General features: G+C 39.2%; 1 protein-coding gene across 12 annotated transcripts in view; it reads left to right on the top strand.

Annotated features, from left to right (window-relative positions):
- Positions 1-20,029, top strand: part of LOC117137748 (longitudinals lacking protein, isoforms F/I/K/T) — a 60,799-nt gene that overhangs the window by 33,178 nt on the left and 7,592 nt on the right. For 3 of the 12 annotated variants that reach the window (XM_033299334.1, XM_033299333.1, XM_033299332.1), the window contains exon 7: positions 226-2,375. The exons of 3 other annotated variants lie outside the window; for them this stretch is intronic. In XM_033299334.1, coding sequence (XP_033155225.1) covers positions 226-1,433 — 1,208 coding nt within the window. In that variant the 3' untranslated portion in view covers positions 1,434-2,375. Of the gene's footprint in view, positions 1-225; positions 2,376-3,700; positions 6,444-7,262; positions 7,362-7,488; positions 7,572-7,662; positions 9,986-11,568; positions 13,414-16,993; positions 18,339-20,029 lie in introns of those variants that run through there. 6 more of the 12 variants (XM_033299335.1, XM_033299354.1, XM_033299342.1 and 3 more) reach the window with 6 other exon arrangements.

Below are 20,029 nucleotides of genomic sequence, written 5' to 3'. Positions count from 1 at the left end.
TAAGTCCCTATTTGTTGTAATAACCAAGCAAAGCTAGAAAATTGCCACAATATTTATACAAATGAATCTTAGTTTTTACTACTATTTGAGATAATTGAAAAACTAGAGTTTTCTTAAAGTTAAAGTGAAAATCGGAATAAATGTAAAATACGCTAATAAACGAGTGGCTGAAATTGTATTATGCTTTTAACTAATAAGACCTTTTGTATTCTTTGCCAATTCCAGAACTTATCAACATTAAAAAGATTATACCGGCAACCACAACAATTGCCACACACCATCCGCACACGAGTTCGACAATCATACATCCCCATCACATCATTCAGCATGTGTCCCAGGAACCGCACCACCAGGAGCACCATCAGCAGCATCAGACGATTCACATTGAGGAGGTGCCGCAGACTTCGCAGCAGCACCATCAACAGCAGCATCACCACCAGCTTCAGACGGTCCAACCGACTCACACCCAAGTACAAAGCATAATCACAGCTCATCCGGGCCAGACTATCAACCTGGTGGGTCTGCGCAATGTGCAGTTGGCCGATTCGAAGCCCATAGCCTCGAGGATACGATACTCTCGTGGAAAGATCATCGGGCCGACGGTACAAAACCTGCAGATCGTGGAAACCCATGAGCCCATCCAGCATCAACATCACGAGCTGTCGGATGGCACCAAGTATGAGATTAGCGAGATCGATCTGAACAATCCCAATGCATCGGCGGCAATCATAAGTGACTTAGTGAAGTATGCCGAGATCGATGATATCGAGCTGCCCGACGGCACTAAGATTGGCATTGGCTTTGCTCCCTCGGAGATTACAGAGCATATGCAGACCTCCGGCGGAGAGACGCACATTACTACAATTGAGCACGAGCCGCAGGAGCTGCAGACGGTCCATCAGCACGAACAAACGCAGCAGACGCATCACATCCATGCCAGCCAACTGCAGACGCATCACATCCAGACCGTGGTGCAGTCCAGCAGTAGCCAGCAGCAGCACGATCAGCAGCAGCATCATCAGCACCATAGCATTGAGCTGCAGGACGACGATGGTGTGGAGACAATCACACCCGAAGAGCTTGGTATGCACGATTCGAGCAAGAGCTACACCATTCTCACCACTCGTCCCATGAAGGAGGAGTCGGAGCACGATCCTTCGGGCATGACCTACGAACTGTCGCTGAGCGACTCGTCTCTGGGTCCCTGCGATGATCCAGAGTCCCGGTATGTGTGTCGCCATTGCGGAAAGAAGTATCGCTGGAAGTCCACGCTGCGGCGCCACGAGAACGTCGAGTGTGGTGGCAAGGAGCCGTGTCATCCGTGCCCATACTGCAGCTACAAGGCCAAGCAGCGGGGTAATCTCGGAGTGCATGTGCGCAAACATCATCCGGAGAAGCCGCAGCTAGAGAGCAAGCGAGGACGCAAGGTCTAGACAAAAGTTAGGAGGATTGTGAGTACACAACTGTTGGGTGTAAAGAAGTAACCATTTTTGAGGTTTAGACCAGTTTCATTATTATTAAAACTATTTTGTATCATTTTATAAACGTGTACACCCTATTAATCTTAAAGTTCTTATTTGTTGATTATTTTTATTAAGTTTATAAGTTGATTTCCACTCGGTTCTCAAAAGTTACATTTTTCAAACAAACAAGCATTGTGCGCACTCAATTAAATTTTTATCAGGCTTTAACTTTAATGTCTTCATATTTAGTAAAATTGGTTATGTATGTCCTTTAATTCATCGTAATTTTCAAAATTACAAAAAACGAAGCCCCAAAAATGTCGACAAATTGAAAACAAGAACTTTAATTAATGTGCAAGTATTTTCATGGAAATAACACAAAGAATATAGGAGCAACTATATTAATGGAACGTAGATTAACATTAAGAATAATTAAAAACTTATTTCTGTATGTATGTGTGCGTGCTCTCAAAAAAATAAGAAAATATATATAAAAAATCTTGATTCAAATCTAAGTTATGTAGAAAAATCTTAACTGAAGTCCTGAACATTTTTAATTTTTTACTGCAATTTAACGTTGGTGCACATAAATTTCATGTAACCTATTTAAGCAAAACTTATCGACATACAAAAATTGGAGAACATTGTAAACTTACCTATATTGGAGGCTTGCAAAATTAATTTTGTAAGAATGCGTTTTCAAATCTTTATATATATATGATATATGAATAGCATTCAATAAATATGAATGTAAGGAAGTTATTTTTCTGTAAATTGCAAAAACTTAACAATCTACTCGAACTTAGTAAAATTGATTGTACATCGGAATAGCTGAGTAAATTGTAAACACTTTGAAACATATTACCGCAGAAAAAATTAAATATAACAAAAATCTAAGCAAATGTATTAGAACAACAAATATACATACATATTATGTCTTTTTGCAGTTTTTTGTGTGTAAATCAATTATTTGATTGAAATTAAACATTTATTATGAATACTTATTCTATAGAAATTATATTTTGAAAACTAGTTGTAAAAACAAATGGTCAAAATAAAATACTATAAAAACCACAAATCGAAATTTGAAGCCTAAATCTTTGTGTTAGGTAGAATACTGTATTGCAAAAAGTTCATACTAACATATTTCTCTTTCCAGGTGACCGATGAGACTTCATTCAGCCAGCGATTGCCCCGAGTTAGAGTTAGCTAGCTAACACTTAAGATCATCTCTTTTCCGAGCATACCTAATATATTTCTCTTTTCTTTTAGATTGACCCTGGGACCGGGACGTGGATTGGAACTCGCAAATCCTGCCAGACATCCGCATTGAGCTAACCTTAAGTAAAAACATGCCACATGCCAAATTGTAAAGGGAAACAATTGCCATTCCAATACTTTATTATTATTAAGAGCCCAAAATCTAAACGTTCGTTTCTGTATGCCACTAAAAAGTAACCAGACCCGAATTGAACCCGAACCTGAACCTGAACCTGAACCTGAATCCATATTCCCAGCCGTGTTTATCGATGTGTTCAAGCAAAATCAAAACAGCAACTACAAAACCCACCCAAGCAGCACTCTCCAGCTACAGTTCAATTAATTTAGTTATCCTCTTTTTAGTTTTTTAAATTTATTTTTAAAATAAATATGTTTACACCCTGCACTAATTGGCCTTAATTTGCTCAACGTTTTATTGAGAGAGAGAGAGAGTTTTCTTTTATCTTATCTTTTACCTGTATATATGTTTATTAATTTGTACTCTAATTTTGAATCATGCCACGCCATCCTAACGCTTACTTCCTTACTATGTTTTTATACACGTGTATATTCACCCATTAAACGCTTTGACTAATTTATATTATTTGCTTTGCGCGTCCATCTCATCCAGATCATCCCCAGCCAACTACTCCACTCTCATTTGTGTGTGTCACTCTATGTTGGTTACCTGCCCAGCTTGACTTAACAGCTAAATTCCTAAGTGTTAAGTTGGTTTTTTTTTGTCTTGATTTTTTTTCAATTTAAATGAGTTTTTCTTGCAGTTGTCCTTGTGTCCAGTCAAAAGTAATTCTATTTATTTTTCGTTCTTCTTTTCTTTTGTTTTTCTTTTCTCGTTTTTATTTTCATATGTTGTGCGCTGCCCCCAAATAAAACATAAACTAAACAAACTCCACAAATACAACACAAATCCACGCTTGAACTTGTGATAAATGCAACGAAATGAAATGATAACGTAGATCTGAGTATTACGCGTATAGCGGGACTCACCTGGAACGAATGGAATGCCCGCCTGGCCATGCCACTGGTGACCCTACGCGAAGGTGTCCAGCCGCTGGTCTTTCCCACCGACCTGTCGGTGGACAAGCAGCAAGGAGCCGCAGGTCTGACCGCCAAGGATGTGACCGTCAGTGGCCGAAAGACGCCCACGGATGGGGGATGCAAGAGTGAGCCCCGGGCTGCCTCGACGCCCGCCAGGACACACAGCAGTAGCAATCACAGCAGCAATGGAAATGGCAGTGGAAAGCCCACGAAGACCAGTAGCGGTGGCAAATTGAATCATCTTACCGAAGAGGAGGCCACCGCCCTGATGCTGAAAGCCGTAGCCGAGAAACAGGCAGCCGCAGCGGCCGGCACCGAGTTGAGTTTCGGTGAGGATCAGGCCAGCTCGGGGAACGGGAATAGCAGCGACTATCCGGCCACACTGAGTGGAGCCGTTACCTTTGCGGATGTTGGCGGCCCAGCTGGACTATGCCACATCAACATCCTGAATAGCATCAGCGCAATGAACAATCTGATTAGCGGCAGTACGGCGTCTGGCGTTGGCATATCCACCGGATCAGGTCAATCGCCCTCAAATAGTGGCCACAACAACAGCGGTGGCGGCGGTAGCAGCGTGCTGGGCGGTGCGGACAACGGTGCTGGACACCCGTGTCCCGTCTGCGGGAGAGTCTACAAGCTGAAGTCCTCGCTCCGCAACCACCAGAAGTGGGAGTGCGGCAAGGAGCCGCAGTTCCAGTGCCCATTCTGCGTCTACCGGGCCAAGCAGAAGATGCACATTGGCCGGCACATGGAGCGCATGCACAAGGAGAAATTCAAGCTGGAGGATGTGAAGAACTTTGCCGGATCCGGCGGCTTGGATGGCGACAGCAGTGGAGCCACAGCGACGGCGGTTTCCGTGGCAGCAGCTGCAGCTGCGCTGGTCAGCGGCGTGGAGTTGCATCCCCACTTCTCGTAGAGAAACGAACACTCTATTGAAGAAGACTTGTATAAAAAGTTAAAGTTGATCAGTTATTAGTGTTGAGAAAGGCGACCAACTACACGAACATAATCAGGGATAATAAGGACGAAAGAAAATTACAAGAAAATATATAATTAATCACACACCAAGCTCTCGGGAAAACGGAATCAGTGTGCCAAATTAAGCTTAAAACAAAACAAAAGAAATCTTTAAAAAAAAGCGAATGAGTAAAAACAAAATGAAATAGTTTTGTAAGATGCCTGGATGTTTCGAAAAAGATAATACTTGTTCGAATGGACCGAAAACAATTTGTTGCAAAGCACAAAAATTTACGCCATTTCACATAAAATATTTTTTGTTATTGTTATTAATTGTTTACACGAGACCGATTTGAAAATCTATAATTTCTATTTTTCATGCAAACAGCAAAGTGATCAGTAAAATGATTTTACACAAAAACAATTTTAGATATTGCAACATTCCACAAATCGTAAATATGAAAGACAAAACTTGTACAATGAAACGGTTAAGAATTATTCATTAATAGCATAGGCTTAGCATGAGGAATATAAATATATATAAAAATATATATAAATATATATATATACTAATATATAAAGTAGTAACAGTAGCAGTAGCAAACTCAGTGGATAAATAACTCAGACCATATTAAGATATTACTCGCTAAAGAGAATCAATCAATCAATTAAACCAGAAAGGTTATTTTTCAAACACATCAGCGATTAGAAGAAAGCTAGGCTTAAACGGCAATATCCCAGTGGGAATTGTAGAGAGATTTAAAAACATCAGCTGAAGCCGAACATTCAAAGGATGTACTTGAACAGCGGTTGAGCCCAATGGAAGTACATAGATAGATATTCAGTACAGAGTGCCAAACAGATTCAATTTTAGGTTCCCATACAGCCAGTCAGTCAGTCAGTCAATTAACCAGCCTCTTCAAACAACATTTTACCTCAAGTGGAAATATTTTGCTATTATGACGATGTCTTAAGCTAGAGGAGAATACAATACATTCGATAAGCTCAGCAACTTTTAATAGAATTTAATGTAGGCGAGGCGAGACGTTCGATAGTCAACGGATAAAGTGCCTTGAAGAAATTGATGGAAACAGAAACAGAAGCAATTTGCAAACATTTTATTATAAAATATATGATATGATATACCAATATTCGTAATTGTTTAAAGCCATATGAAGTAGGTTAAGGCAGGAATTTAAGTCAAAAGTCATCCAACCGAGGGAGGTCGGGATTTAAATGGTTTTTGTTAGACATTTAAACTCAGGTACTTAGTGAGGGCTAGACCCAAATTCCAAAACTATAAAAAAACACGAAAAACGACACAAATTGGTAGCTGAGCTACCACAATAGAATCCACAAATCAAGAAACAGTTAACGGAAAACTAGAAAACCAACAACCAACAGAACACCGCCACAAAATACGTCACATGCACTTTATTTATTATTTTTTGATAACTTATAAATATGATATGAATATGTGTTTTTATTTTTTTTACTTTTACTCTGCACATTTATAAGTAGTCAAGTGTAATTTATTTTTATTTACTTGCTTTCCACTACAACGAAATACATTCCATAGATGATTTTATTAAGCTTTAATGAAACAAACTAATGACGACAAACTACAAACATTCACAAGAACAGATAAACTAAATCCATGCAGAAATGTGCGGCCAGTAAAACTGTGCAACAAAAAAAAAAAAATTATTTTTAGAGCTCTGATTATTTAAAACTTTATTACAAACATAGAACCTGAAGGGGAAGACGAAAAATCTCGAATGCTTACGTATAAAATAATTTCTTTAAGAAACTAAAATTCTTAAACAAAAAAAACATTGGTTATATAATTGCGGTGTTGGGCTAATTTAGCGACTCTTTATACAATGAAGAATAAACAAAACAATTTCTAAAATTTTAATATCGAAACATTATGGCAAAAGTGGAAAATTCCAAATTTTCTAAAAACAATATTGTTGAACAATAGGAGAACATAAACCTTTATGAATAGAGTATAATTTTTAATAAATAAAACACTTAATAAGACAACAAATACTCATTAAACAAACAGATTTAGCATACCCTTATATATATAATATATATATTTAATTTTTCTATGAATTGTTTGTAAAACTTTTTTGTAAATTGATGAAAACCCCAAATTCAATGTGAAAAATATACAAATTCCATGTAATAAAACGCAAAAGAAACGAAAGTTGTTTGCAATAGTGAGTTGATAAATATTTTATTAATGTCTACGTCTATAAGTTTTATTTTCTACACACAGATTTATTATCATTTTATTTACTGCTTGTAAGTATTGATTATAATTTTTTGTATAATATTACACTATTTTTATTTCATTTTTGGAAACATTTTATTTCGAAACACACAAATTATTGAAATATCAAAAACGGTTAGGAAATCATCTAGTATAGGTACACATAAAAATCTGAATTATAGTTTGAAACTTGCATTAAATATATGATTACTAATGAAATCAACACAATTACCTGAAATTTCCAGATGAAGCTGGCCAGAACGAAGGTGGAGAGTCCAGGATTCGAGTCCGTAATTGGCTAATGCTGGCTGACAAATCCATTATTGGGAAATCCTCAGACTCAGGTATTTTAAACAACTACACTGACTACAGTTTTCTTGATTTATGCATAATTTGATTGATTTTGTCATTTACATATTATGGTTTGATCCTATTTTTGAATTTTCCAATAACTTTGTTTTCTTTTTACAGTCTTACATATTGTTTTGTTGCTGAGCACACACAGACACATCATAAGTTTCTTACTCATTATCCAATGATTACACTCATTTATTGACAAGATTTACTAACTAAAACCATTCCCAATTTCTATTTCATGACTAACCAAACAAACAAAAAAAATACCGACAAACAACTAACCTTCAGACAAACTAACTCAGTCCAAAAAATCACTCATAAGCGATGCTAAAACCACTAACAAAACGTCGACGCCGATCCGACCCAAAGTTTCGACGACGACCACATCCACGTCCACGGCGGCAGCTGCAGCAGCCACAATTGCAGCCAAGCAGGCGGCAGCGGCTATTGCCAGCAGCAACATCAACAACAATAACAGCAGCTTGACGCAGACGGTCACCCAAACGGTGACCCGTATTGGGAGCATTGGACGCACAACCATTGCCTGCATCACGCCGGCGAACAATGGTAACAAGAGCTCGTCGAGCAACTGCAATGTGGATGCCGCATCGGCCGCTGCACTGGCGGCTGCCGGCGTGGAGCTGGACAGCATCGATGACACCATGACCGAGGTGATTGTAAAGATCGAGAATCCAGAGAGCATGCCGCTCAACGACGATGAAGACGATGCCGTTTGCAATGAGGCTATTGAGGATGAGAATACATTTGACTATGACCTGAAGCTGGGCAGTCCGTTGTCGTGGACCTACGATGCGGTGAAGATTGAGAATGAGGAGTTCGAGGATAGCTATCTGATGGACAACGACGATGATGACGACGATCTGTTGACCACAGCTGCGGCGACTCAAAAGCATGCCAAGCAATCGAATGAGAAGCAAATGGCGGGATCTATGGTGCCTGGAGGTGGTAGTGGAGGTGCCGTCAAGAAGATCGTGCTTAGTGCCCAGCAGCAACAGCAATTGCTCGAACAGCAGCAGCATCTGCAGCACTTGCAGCTACAGCCCACCAGTCAGTCGCTGCAGATAAAGTTGCCCGCCATACCAGCCACCATAACGACGATTTCGGCACCCAAGCAGATGATGTCAGGTGCGGGAACCAGTGGCTCCCTAACCTCGACAAATTGCACGCTGATGAGCAACAAGCTGGGTCTGCCCGTGAAGGGCCAGAATCTCGATCTGCACTGGTCGCACTCGGACGACAATCGTTATCGCGTCCTGGTCCAGAACAAGCGCACACGCAAGGAGTCGCTGGAGCACTCCGCCGATATGATCTACAATGCGGATATCGAGAAGCCGTGGGTGTGCCGCAACTGCAATCGCACCTACAAGTGGAAGAACAGTCTTAAGTGTCATTTGAAGAACGAGTGCGGCTTGCCACCACGCTACTTCTGCAGCAAGATGTGCGGCTATGCCACCAATGTCCACAGCAATCTGAAGCGTCACCTGAACACCAAGTGTCGTGATCGCGAGAAGGATGCCGACGAGGAGAAGAAACCCGGGTCGGCCAGTGGCAACATGCCGGTGGTTATGGGCGTTGGCAATGGAACGGTTCCGGTCAGCAGCAGTAATAACAACAACAACGGCGGCGGCAGCAGCACCAGTAGCACCTACACCTTGGTGTTCCAGAACGATAGCGCTTAGGAGAGACTTGGACTTGTACAAAACGCAGGCAGCGGCTAAGAAGGAACGGCTTTGGAAACGAACATTCTGCTAGTGCAAATCTTGGTAAATCCTTCGAGTTGAGTTTTGTGGGCCCATCGGAACTGTGGACCCTTCACAATTTCGTTATTTTCGTTGAGCGAAGCCGGTGATGCCGTGGAAACTAGACGTAGTTTGCAATACATTGAACAAAAATACGTGCAAAACAAATTATATTGTATTGCTTTAGCAAATTCTCACAACAAATTTAAACCTAATCTTTATAAATATGTGTAAATTTTTTTCCCAGAAAAAAAGAAAGAAAAAAAATACGAAACCAAACCAAACAGAAAGAAAATATATGAAACTAGTCATCAGCTAAATTTGTTTTAGGTGTGCTACAAACACTACAAGCAACAAAAATAATAAAAAAAAGAAGGGAAAATTTTGTAATATTATAATTTAAATAAAGAACCTTAAACTATATGCATGGCATGAAGAAAAAGCAAATGCCCCTCCACAGATACTTGAATATAAAAAAATAATGATAATCTTTTTGATTCCGTATTATGTTTGCATTCGCAATAATTTTTATAATTTGTTAGAAACATTTTTATAACATTATTTCTGGTCACTAAGTTATGCTTATATAATAATAATTATTAACTAAAAATGATTATCTAGTCAAAACGAAACGATAATGAGATATAATATTTTCAATTTTAGACAAAAATTAAACCTAATTGATAAAGGCAATGTTTATAAACATTAATTCGAAATATCATCAGCGCATGTATGCTTGGAAAATTGTTAGATTTAATGAAAAGAATCACGAAACACGACGAACGGCACTGAAACCCAGGAGTTGTACCATCAAATTACCTTACCAAATTGTAATGTAAACGAAAAAAAAATGACAAATACCTCTATGAAGTTGCAAGAGAGAATACCATTATATTGATTGAGTACGATTACCACTATGTATTTCCAATAAACTGACGAATCGTAATTATTGCCGGCTAAATGTATTTAAAACCAAAACACACCCGAAAGAAAATTCGAAATACAATTAAAAGCAAATGTCAAAAACAAAATACCGAAACCCCCTGTTGTACTTATTTTAATATAGAACCCTTCTTCATTTCCCATCATGCAGGTTAAACTCGATCGCCACATCCCCATATTCTCCACCCCTTTCCCTTCCCTTTCGAAAAACCAGTTTTTAGGCAATGCTTTCACTTAGAATCTATACTAATCAGATCTATATTTCAGGTGGATGGATTGATGTGATGTTGATGATGATGAAGATGGAGATGATGATGTCGGTCTTGACTGATGACAACCAGCCAAAGAACGCGATTCATGGTGTTGCCTCTTCCCTCTCTTATTGTTGTTTGCATGCTTAACTACTACAACCAATATAAATACTATTTATACAATATAGATATGCATAATTATGTATTCCTCTACTTAGACTTTATATACATATATGTATTTGTTAGACAAAGTAATTATAATTTACATAACAATGTATGAGACCTATTAGATTTGTAGTTTGATCTTTTTTTAGTATTACTCCATTCGTTTGTATTGTCGAAGGTTTAAAGTTAAGTTTCTTTTACCTATCTAGCTATCTATATATCTATCTATCTATCTGCCTTCTTCCTAGCGATTGTGAAGTGTGTAAAACGAATTACAATGCATACATAGCATTAAATTTATTTACAAATTAAAATATGAAAATGAAAAAAGAAAAACTTAGTTTGTATAGATATTTTTTTCCAAATACTTCTATCGAAATCTTTTAATTTTACCTGACTTTTGTATTATGATTTCCCTTACATTTTAATATTGCATGCGTATTTATAAAGTGATAAAGCGAGACGAAAAAACTTCGGGCTCTGGAAACCGGGATAAGATTTCCAAGTCCTGCGAGTTATACGTCCTGCCCTCCACTAGTATTATTAAGTGTTTTTGTCACTAACCACCCAACATACATTTCTTAAATAATTATCAATTATCGGAGAAATTCTTTGATTTTGAAGCCATTTATCTATCACTTGTAACTTGAATAAGAAGTTGATGTTTATTTTTGCTTAGCTCCGTTAAAATGTTTTACTCAACATTTTCGATGTACTCATTGTGTTTTAATTTTATATTTAATAAATATTTAATTTTGCAGCGTACTTATACAAGCTCACACACACACAGATACACTGACATCTACACACCACACGCACACTCCAATCCAGTTCACTCCACTCCATATAGCACCATGTCTCACTAAAGCAACACATTTAACTCAAAACCCAGTAAACAAATGACTCTAAGAAACTACGGTAAAACTCCATATATATTATTTATTTTCAGTTAGTTATAGGTCTGATTATGATTTCTATTCAACAGAAAATTTATAAAAATCTTTTGAAATTGCTTTAAAATTCAACCAACTAAAATTATATTTCTTTTATTTTTATATTTTAACCATTATTCCCAGACTTCGGCCGTTTGTCGCCCAACCGCCGCAGCTACAGCTTGCTGGGGGGCATCAAGTCCAGTCCGTACAACAGTCCCATTGAAACGCCGGTCATCAAGTTCGAACCGGGCAGCGGTCAGGAGGATCACAATGAACACGAAAGTGGCCGAGTCACGCCCACCGCCCACTGCCCCGGTAACCTGCTGGTGCCCAAGACCCAGCCGCGCCATGGTAATGGCGATAACGACGACAGCAACGACGAGGATAGCATGGAGCCCTGCGATCTGCGCATTGACCTGGCCAAAGCCTTTCTGGCTGCCGCCCAAAGCGGTGCTCCCACCACTCTGCCCCTTGGCCACCATCATCACCACGGCCATCATCCTCATGGGCGAGCCCTGCCGAACCTAATTTATCCGGCTGTGCCGGTGAAGGTGCCCCGTCCCGATACACCGACGCGTCGCTACAGTAGCAGCAGCGGTCCTGGCCAGGACTCGGCCAGCAGTGTGGCTGTGCAACTTGTGGCCGCTGCAGCTGCCGCTGGCTTGGCGGCCAACAACACAAGTGCCTCAACAGCCGGAGGTGGAGGAGCTTCCACCTCGGCGGCAGCTGCAGCGGCGGCGGCAGCAGCAGCAGCAGCAGCTGCTAGTGGATCAGTGGCAGGGAATTGGAGCAGTGGAGGGATCGGTGGAGGTGGAAGCGGTGGCGGTGGCGGAGGAGGTGGAGGTGGAGCCTACGCCTGCGATAAATGTGGAAACACCTACGCCCGGCCGCACAGTCTCAATCGACATGTGCGCTTCGAGTGCGGCGTGGAGCCGAAATTCGAGTGCCCCATTTGTCACAAGAAGTCGAAGCACAAACACAATCTCGTGCTACATATGCGCACCCACCAACATCGATGATACGACAAATGCTGCAACGGCCTCCGATGACGCCAGGCTCTCAAGCTAGTGACTGCCGGGCCGGATCCGGGATCGGTATCGGTATATCGGGGATCTAGAGAATAGGATTGTACCACAGGTTTCGGGTCCTTAGTGCCGGGTTTGCTTCAGTCTGAGTCCAAAGTCCTAATCACACAGAGTTCAGTCCAGTCCAGAGCGCGGTTTTGTGTAATTTTCCAAATGATCTTGAAACATATAGTCGTCTTTACACATATATATATACACATCTATATATATATAAATAATATATATATATACAACTACACTAACTCGTAACTATGTATATAAAGAGGAACATTAACAAATTCTAATTCTTAGATCATTTTAAAGTTTTTTTTTTGTTCACATTTAATCCATCTTGATAGTTTTGTCCGTAACAGTTTTTTGAAGTTCTAATTACTTTGGGTTCGAATCGGCAAGAATTGAAGCATTGAAGAATTGAAGCAGGCGATGTATTTCGAGGGGCGCGCGAGAGTCCAGGCGCCGCTGCATGTTGCATGATGTGTGTAAATCCTTAGGAAAACTCAATGATCTCAATGAACTTTTTCTTGATTTTGGTGAAAATACGGAAAATGGGGGAAATTATGCATTTTATTGTAGCAGCAACAAGGGCAACAGCAAACGCAACCAACCGCTAACAAAAAGAAAACATTCACATTAATTATAGTATAATTTCTAGTGCAGGACACTCTCGCGCGTCTTTCACGATGATAAGGATATCGAAAATATCCTTGGGGAGACACGAAAAACACAGTCAGAGACAGAGTCAACATGTAGAGCTTAAGTTTAGACCCCAGAGAAGGCGTTTCCCAAACTGAATCGACTAGATCATGTGCAATACGAAACGGGCACCAAAAACAAAAAACAACAAATAATAAGAAATGAAAAAAAAAACAGAGGAAAACATAGATATGAAAGGCAGTCGTCGTTCTTTACCTTTTCACATTTTTTGTTTGCTTATTTTCACAAACTCACATCGATAAAAAATGTTAAAAGTTTGCTTAGGTACGCGTATGCACCCCAAAGGCCACCATATATTACGCATATACTATATATAACAAATTATAGCTAGTAGTAGAAACTCAACGATCTCTATTTACTCTTTTTCGAAAAAAAACAAAAACAAAGCAAACAATTTATTAATTTATCTTGTGCTCATTCCATAAACGTTTTTTAAATTATGATTTAATTATGAACCACGATATGTGATAGCGGAATTTTAATTTGACCAAAAAGAGATAAACAAATCAAAATTAGCGTGGCTTTGGGTTCAGGCGCCTCTACGCAAAGCAAACCGTTTTTAAAGCAAACTAAGCAGTTATTAATTATTTTTAAATATCGCTAATATAAATATAAACGAGCAGCATATAGGAGTGTGAAAAAGGAGGTGGAAATTGGCAATGTAAACGGGTTGGGGGAACTCGCATCGAGTCACAGTCAGAAAGATAAATTGGTATGTGATATAATGAATATAGTCCTCATTGTAATTAATAGTAATCATAATTGTATATTTTTCCTTGTTAATAATAATTTACTTTTGTCAAAATTGGAAGAGAATCCTGAAAACTTGCAGTGCGGTCTTGTTATAAAAGGATAAAATATAGATATATTAACGAGCGTTTGTTTCACACATGCAGACACAAAAACACGAATTGAAGTTTTGATAATTGTTGATATACAAACAAAGAGCTTAAATGTATAACAAACTTGCTTAGGTACTTCATAAACAAAATATTGAAATAACAAAAAATGAAAAAAAAACACACACATAGCGGGGCGCATACCATAATTTGTTGTCAGTTTTAAAGTTTGTGCCACACAAAAAATGTGATAAAGAAGTAAATTAAACAACAGACAACAAATTGGCACAAATCGACACAAAAATATGTACGAATATTAAGCGAAATTGTTTAAATTGTTATAACAAAAACGAAACGAAACGAAACAAGAAGAAAAAAAAACAAAATTTTATCAGTCAGTATTCGAATTAGGTGAGGAAATTCTAAATTAAATTCGTTATAAATTAAAAGAAAAATTTGGTTATCATCTTTGATTTCTTACATTAATAACTATGTATATTTTTTAATCGCTTTCTTGCGCTAGTCAGTTTCTTGAGAGTTTTGCTTATTATTTTGTTAGATTTACGAATAACAAGAGCACTACACGAAATTCAATATTTGTATCCGTTTTGTATAAATAATATCCTAGATGCGATCTAATTAACTATTTTCTAAGGTTGTGGTTCTTATTTATCTATAAACATAATAAGTTTAATTACATCTAATTTTTGTTACAACAAGAGCAAGGCGAAGAACATGGATTCACCTACTATGCATATTTTATAATTTATCAACAGCGCATGTGATGGACTCGAAATGAACCAAATATAAACGATTGTAATTAAATCCAAGACACACGAGACCATGCAGTTGAATTTGGTCCGCAATGGCAACACTTTCGAGTCGTATAGTTAAAATGTTAAAAAAAAGCATGTGATAAATTTCAATATAATTTGATTAACAATTTACTAACACAAAATCCCCAAACCACACCCCAAAAACGTTCGCAGGCGATTAGTTCGAGTTTGAGAACAGATTGAGATGGTCGTGAAATATTTTTCGAGAAATTGTACTAACCCAGATAACTCTATTTCTACTAATATGTATCTTATTCTGTTATATAAACAATATCAAAGATTTATAAACACCCAAAACACACCCCAAACACACAAATACACGTTTAAAAAAAGTTGTAAACAAGGAGCTGTGAATGTAAAATTATATGTAAAGCAAAATATATCTACATATAGATACAAAGAAACATACAAACATATAAAGGAATCGATGTGATTTAATTGTGATTGAAATGAAACGAAGCATAGATCAGATCTGATCTGATCGGATCTGATGAGTCGAGAGACGTGGGAGGGCAATAGGTTGGGTTATGGACATGAGAAAGGCTTTCTTTTCAAACACATAAACACACACAATACACAAACAACACACATAAATAATAGATACAAGATATGTCAAAGAAAATCTGATATTTTGTTTCTCTTAACTAAGCTTCTGTTCGTTTTTTTGTTTTTTTCTAATATTATTTCCAAAAAAAAAACTAATAATACAAAATGGGGAATTCAATAAAGCACACGCATACACAATAAATCAAGTAAACCGTAGCTTTAAGTTAACAAAAAACGAAGTTAGAAATGATTGTTGATTGCTGTTTACGCACGCTTAACGAATAGTAAATGTTGAAAATGAAAGCAAAACGCCGAAAAAATGTGTAAAAATGCATCTAAAAACAAATTGCAAACCGATTGAAGTTGGAACATCATTTGTTATATAGCTAAGAATGCGCCAACAAAAAAATTTACAAAAATTTATACAATACGACAATGAATCACATTGCTTTTTGCACTGCAATTTAGATTAACAAATTGAAAATAGTAATCAATATATATTTATGGAAATGAAAACGACATTCAAAATGCCAGTTAGACTATGAAAAGTGTGCTTAAACCAATTTAAATGGAACGAAGAAATGTTAGAACGAATTCAGAGTAAATTTAATTATGTAATTGTGTATAAAGCCGAGAAAACGCCTTAACAAAATTTGTAAAACTATTTTAAATGTTTAACGAGTAAAACGATTTATTTGTATAAGTAAACAGGCAAAAACAAAACAAGAAATAAAAACTAAATTTAAAAATATATTAAAAAATAGAAAATATTTAAAACTACCTTTAAATGTTGTTTGAAAATTCTCATCTTTTCAGCGCAACAACGAAAGAATCCAGTAAATCACTTGTATACTTAGTAACTCGAACTAATAGTACCTTTTCTCTTTTTCTAGGTTTGTTGGAACAACTGAACGGGCGGAAAATTCAGAAGGCGACCGAGGAAAACTTGAATGGCCCCGACCTGCTAATCAATGTTATTATACTGAAAGTGAACTGAGCTTAGTTATACTGACAAAACCAAATATATGATATGAACATATGTTATTTAATTTGCTGTATTGTTGTAGTTTTGAAAATCACACCAACAACAACAACACACCAACACCGACATTTGATTTGTGATCTCTATAATCTTATTGTTTTTGTACATATGTTTCGAAGCTTTTGTTTAGAGAAATGCTTGAGAGTGGCTTTTGTATATGTGGTGCATTCGTGTAACTCTGCTGGGGATTGTGTCATCCATCCATTACCGCATCTTCATCAAATAAACATCATCAACCGCCTCCCAAAAGCTGCTAAAACTTCATCAACAAGAACCAAACGAAACTCAACAACAACTAGACTCATAATTCAACAACATTCATCGTTCAGCGTCTCTTGGGTAGAAGCCAACAAAACACTAAGTTCTCAATATTATTTGATTAATTTAACTAATTTAAGTTGATGTGTGCTCATCTATCGTCCCACTATTAATTTTTTGGTTTGTTCTCCTTTTATTTTGATTCGACACCTCCATGCTGTGTGTATACCCGTGTGTGTTGACCAGCAGACATCTATCCGATCCTTGGCAGTCTTCTGGGCGTGGACACCTCAACGAGTGCCAATCCGGGCTCAGCGGCCAATGCCGGCGATGAGTTCTACGGCTATCATCTCAACAACAATAACACCACCACCAGTAGCAGCACCACCATCTCCCATGCAAAGAACACCTCGAACAGTGGTGCGATTTCTAGTGGCGGAGGAGGATTATCTCGGGACTCCTTCATGCAGTGCAAACACTGCAACCGCTACTACAAGTCCCATCAGAAACTGCAGGAGCATGTGCGCAAGTACTGCCTCAAGCAGAAGAAGTACAAGTGCGTGTCGTGCGAGTATCGATCCCGACGCAAGGATCATGTCCTGCGGCACGCAAAGCGCAAGCACTGCATGCTCTACGAGCAGTCCAGGGATGACGAGGAGAGCCTCTATGTGATACGCAACGAGGACGATATGAGCAACGACGAGGAGGCCGTCGATGGTGACGATGGTGATGCGGAGGATGGAGATGGCGGCGGCATGGACAGCGACGTCGCTGCCGCTCTTTGCGAGATCAATTTCGATTTCGCCGGCAGGGATCTGACCATCACTGCGGTGCCGGCGTTGCAGGAGAGCGAGGAGGATGACGAGGACTACGACGACGATGGCTAGGAAGCGGAGTTTCGACAACCCGAGAGCAGCCGCTCGAGAGGCGTAATGTGAAATGTTTACCAAATGAATAATGACAATAGTTGCTTGTCCAAGTAGTAGCTACCTCCAAAACCTCCAAAACCATAACCAACCCAAACGAACCCAATTGTTGTGGAAAAGCTGGTCCACATTCCTGCACAAATTACTTAATGAACTTTTAACTTTTTATACCGTTTTCTCTGAGCGCATTCCGTTTTTTTAAACTTTTCGTTTCATTTGAACTGTCTTTAAGTTAGCCGCAAAACGGTCAAAGACCATTTTATTTATACACACATACGATACGTACTATATACAGATACTTTATGGAAAACTTAAATGTTTAGTTCTACTGTGGTTGGTGTTCTCAAAACTCAAATATTCTTGCCAGCAATTAGGGCTTTCGCATGCAAAGCAGTCAAAGACTTAAAGCGCCATTAGTTTGCCACGTTTAATCAAACAAACACATACACACACATATATATTCCTCAGTTATACATTTAAAAATTCGATATACCTACCACATAAACGACTGTAATATTAGTTCTTGGTGTCCTATGAAGCATAGCAAACGTAAAGCAAGAATTTGTAAATGTTCTAAATAATACATTGTAAATGCAAGCAATTAAGAATAAAGCATACGAATCATATATGCGTGAAAGCAAAACCCAAACAAGCCCAAGTTTATAATCCCTCAATCAAATCCACACTCTCCACCAAAATCAAAACATATCCAAGTAACCAATTGGACGGCCTTGCAGCTTACACACTTGTTAATGCTTACAAGTAATTATAGAACCGAATCTAGAGTTACTCATCCGGCGGATGACTAACCCGTGTCTTTTTCTCTTTCACTGGCTTCTTGCAGATGGCTACTGGACCATTCTGGAGACGGTGCCCTATTCGATTGCGAGTGATGCACCCAATCAGACTCTCACCACGGCCACCACATTGAGCAATGGTGGGTCAAGTCTGTTGACGGGAGCCACTGTCGTGGTGGAGCTGCCTCCCGACGATCTGGGTAATCCGGTGGGCAATATACAGTACACCATACCGGCACTGACCAAAAATGCCACAACAAACACCAACACGACCAGTTTGCTGCACAAGCCACAGGCTACCACCATTCAGATCGTTAAGCAGCAGCAGCATCAGCAGCAACATCAGCAGCAGCATCAGCAGCAGCAACATCAGTCGCATCAGCAGCAACATCGACAGCACTTGACCATCCAGCAGCCGCAGACGCATGCACGGCAGGAGTACATCAAAATAGACACCTCCAGGCTGGAGGACAAGATGCTCCTGCGCGACGTAATGCAGTACGGTGCCACCAGCATTGCCATGGCACCGCAGAGTGCCACCACCACGGTGGTCTCCACCCATCCGGTGGAGTCCGGCTTGCTGCTGGCCGATGCCGATGAGGCTGAGCGTGAGCTCGAACTGGAGGCCATGAAGGTTGACCAGCACGATGAGGAGCATCTGCTCGACGACGAGGGTTATGTGATTGAAAAAATTCACGGTGATGGGGAGCAGGTTAATCAGCCGCAGGAAAAGCTGTACATAAACGGAATGTCCAATATCATCCACACAGCCACCACGATGACGTTGCAAGCGGACGACTGCAAATACGCGTGCAATGTGTGCGGCAAGACCTACAAGATCAAGGGATCCCTCAAGCGCCACAAGAACTACGAATGTGGCGTGGAGCCGAATCTCAAGTGTCCCCACTGTCCGCACAAGTGCAAGTACAGGTCGGACTTGCGCAAGCATATGAATCAGAAACATGCCGATTCCGGGGAGGCAATCCTTGCAACCTAGATCGATTAGTACTAAGATGTTTTAGCATTCGTAGTCTCAGTTTAGCACTTGTTGTTGTGAGTTACCATATTGTGTGATGAATTCTTACTCTAAACCTATGAATTTACACGGGCGCCAGATAGTTTTGGGGATTTACAAAGTTGTTTGGATGTAAATGCATTTCTTTTTTCGGAAATTTCAGTTCCTCTATAGTACTTAACAAATCAGTTTATGTACTAGCAAATATACTACCCTACTATTCCTTTGTATATAGCGCTTTAGAACCGGCTTAAACACACTTCTATTCACGTTTTTAAATCTCCAAAGATGTGTCTTGGCCCAAGTAGTCAGTAAACTGTTTGTACTATAGCCAAAGTTATGATCTCGAAATGTAATCTATATACACTTTAAGTAAGTTAGTTTGACTGAGTATCGAAACGCGCCGTCAAGTCGAGGCAAAGTTGAATTGCTCAAATTGTAGAATCAAATTTCGCATCAGCTCAAGCCAAGCGTAAGTTTAAGTATTTTAAACTCGAACACTATACCCTAGATGACGTTTTAAAAACATTACCCAACCAATGCG

This window comes from Drosophila mauritiana, chromosome 2R (assembly GCF_004382145.1).
Source record: "Drosophila mauritiana strain mau12 chromosome 2R, ASM438214v1, whole genome shotgun sequence".
Classification (NCBI taxonomy): Eukaryota; Metazoa; Arthropoda; class Insecta; order Diptera; family Drosophilidae; genus Drosophila; species Drosophila mauritiana.
The sequence above is the reverse complement of the archived record's forward strand: the minus strand, read 5'-3'. Positions and strand labels throughout refer to the sequence as shown.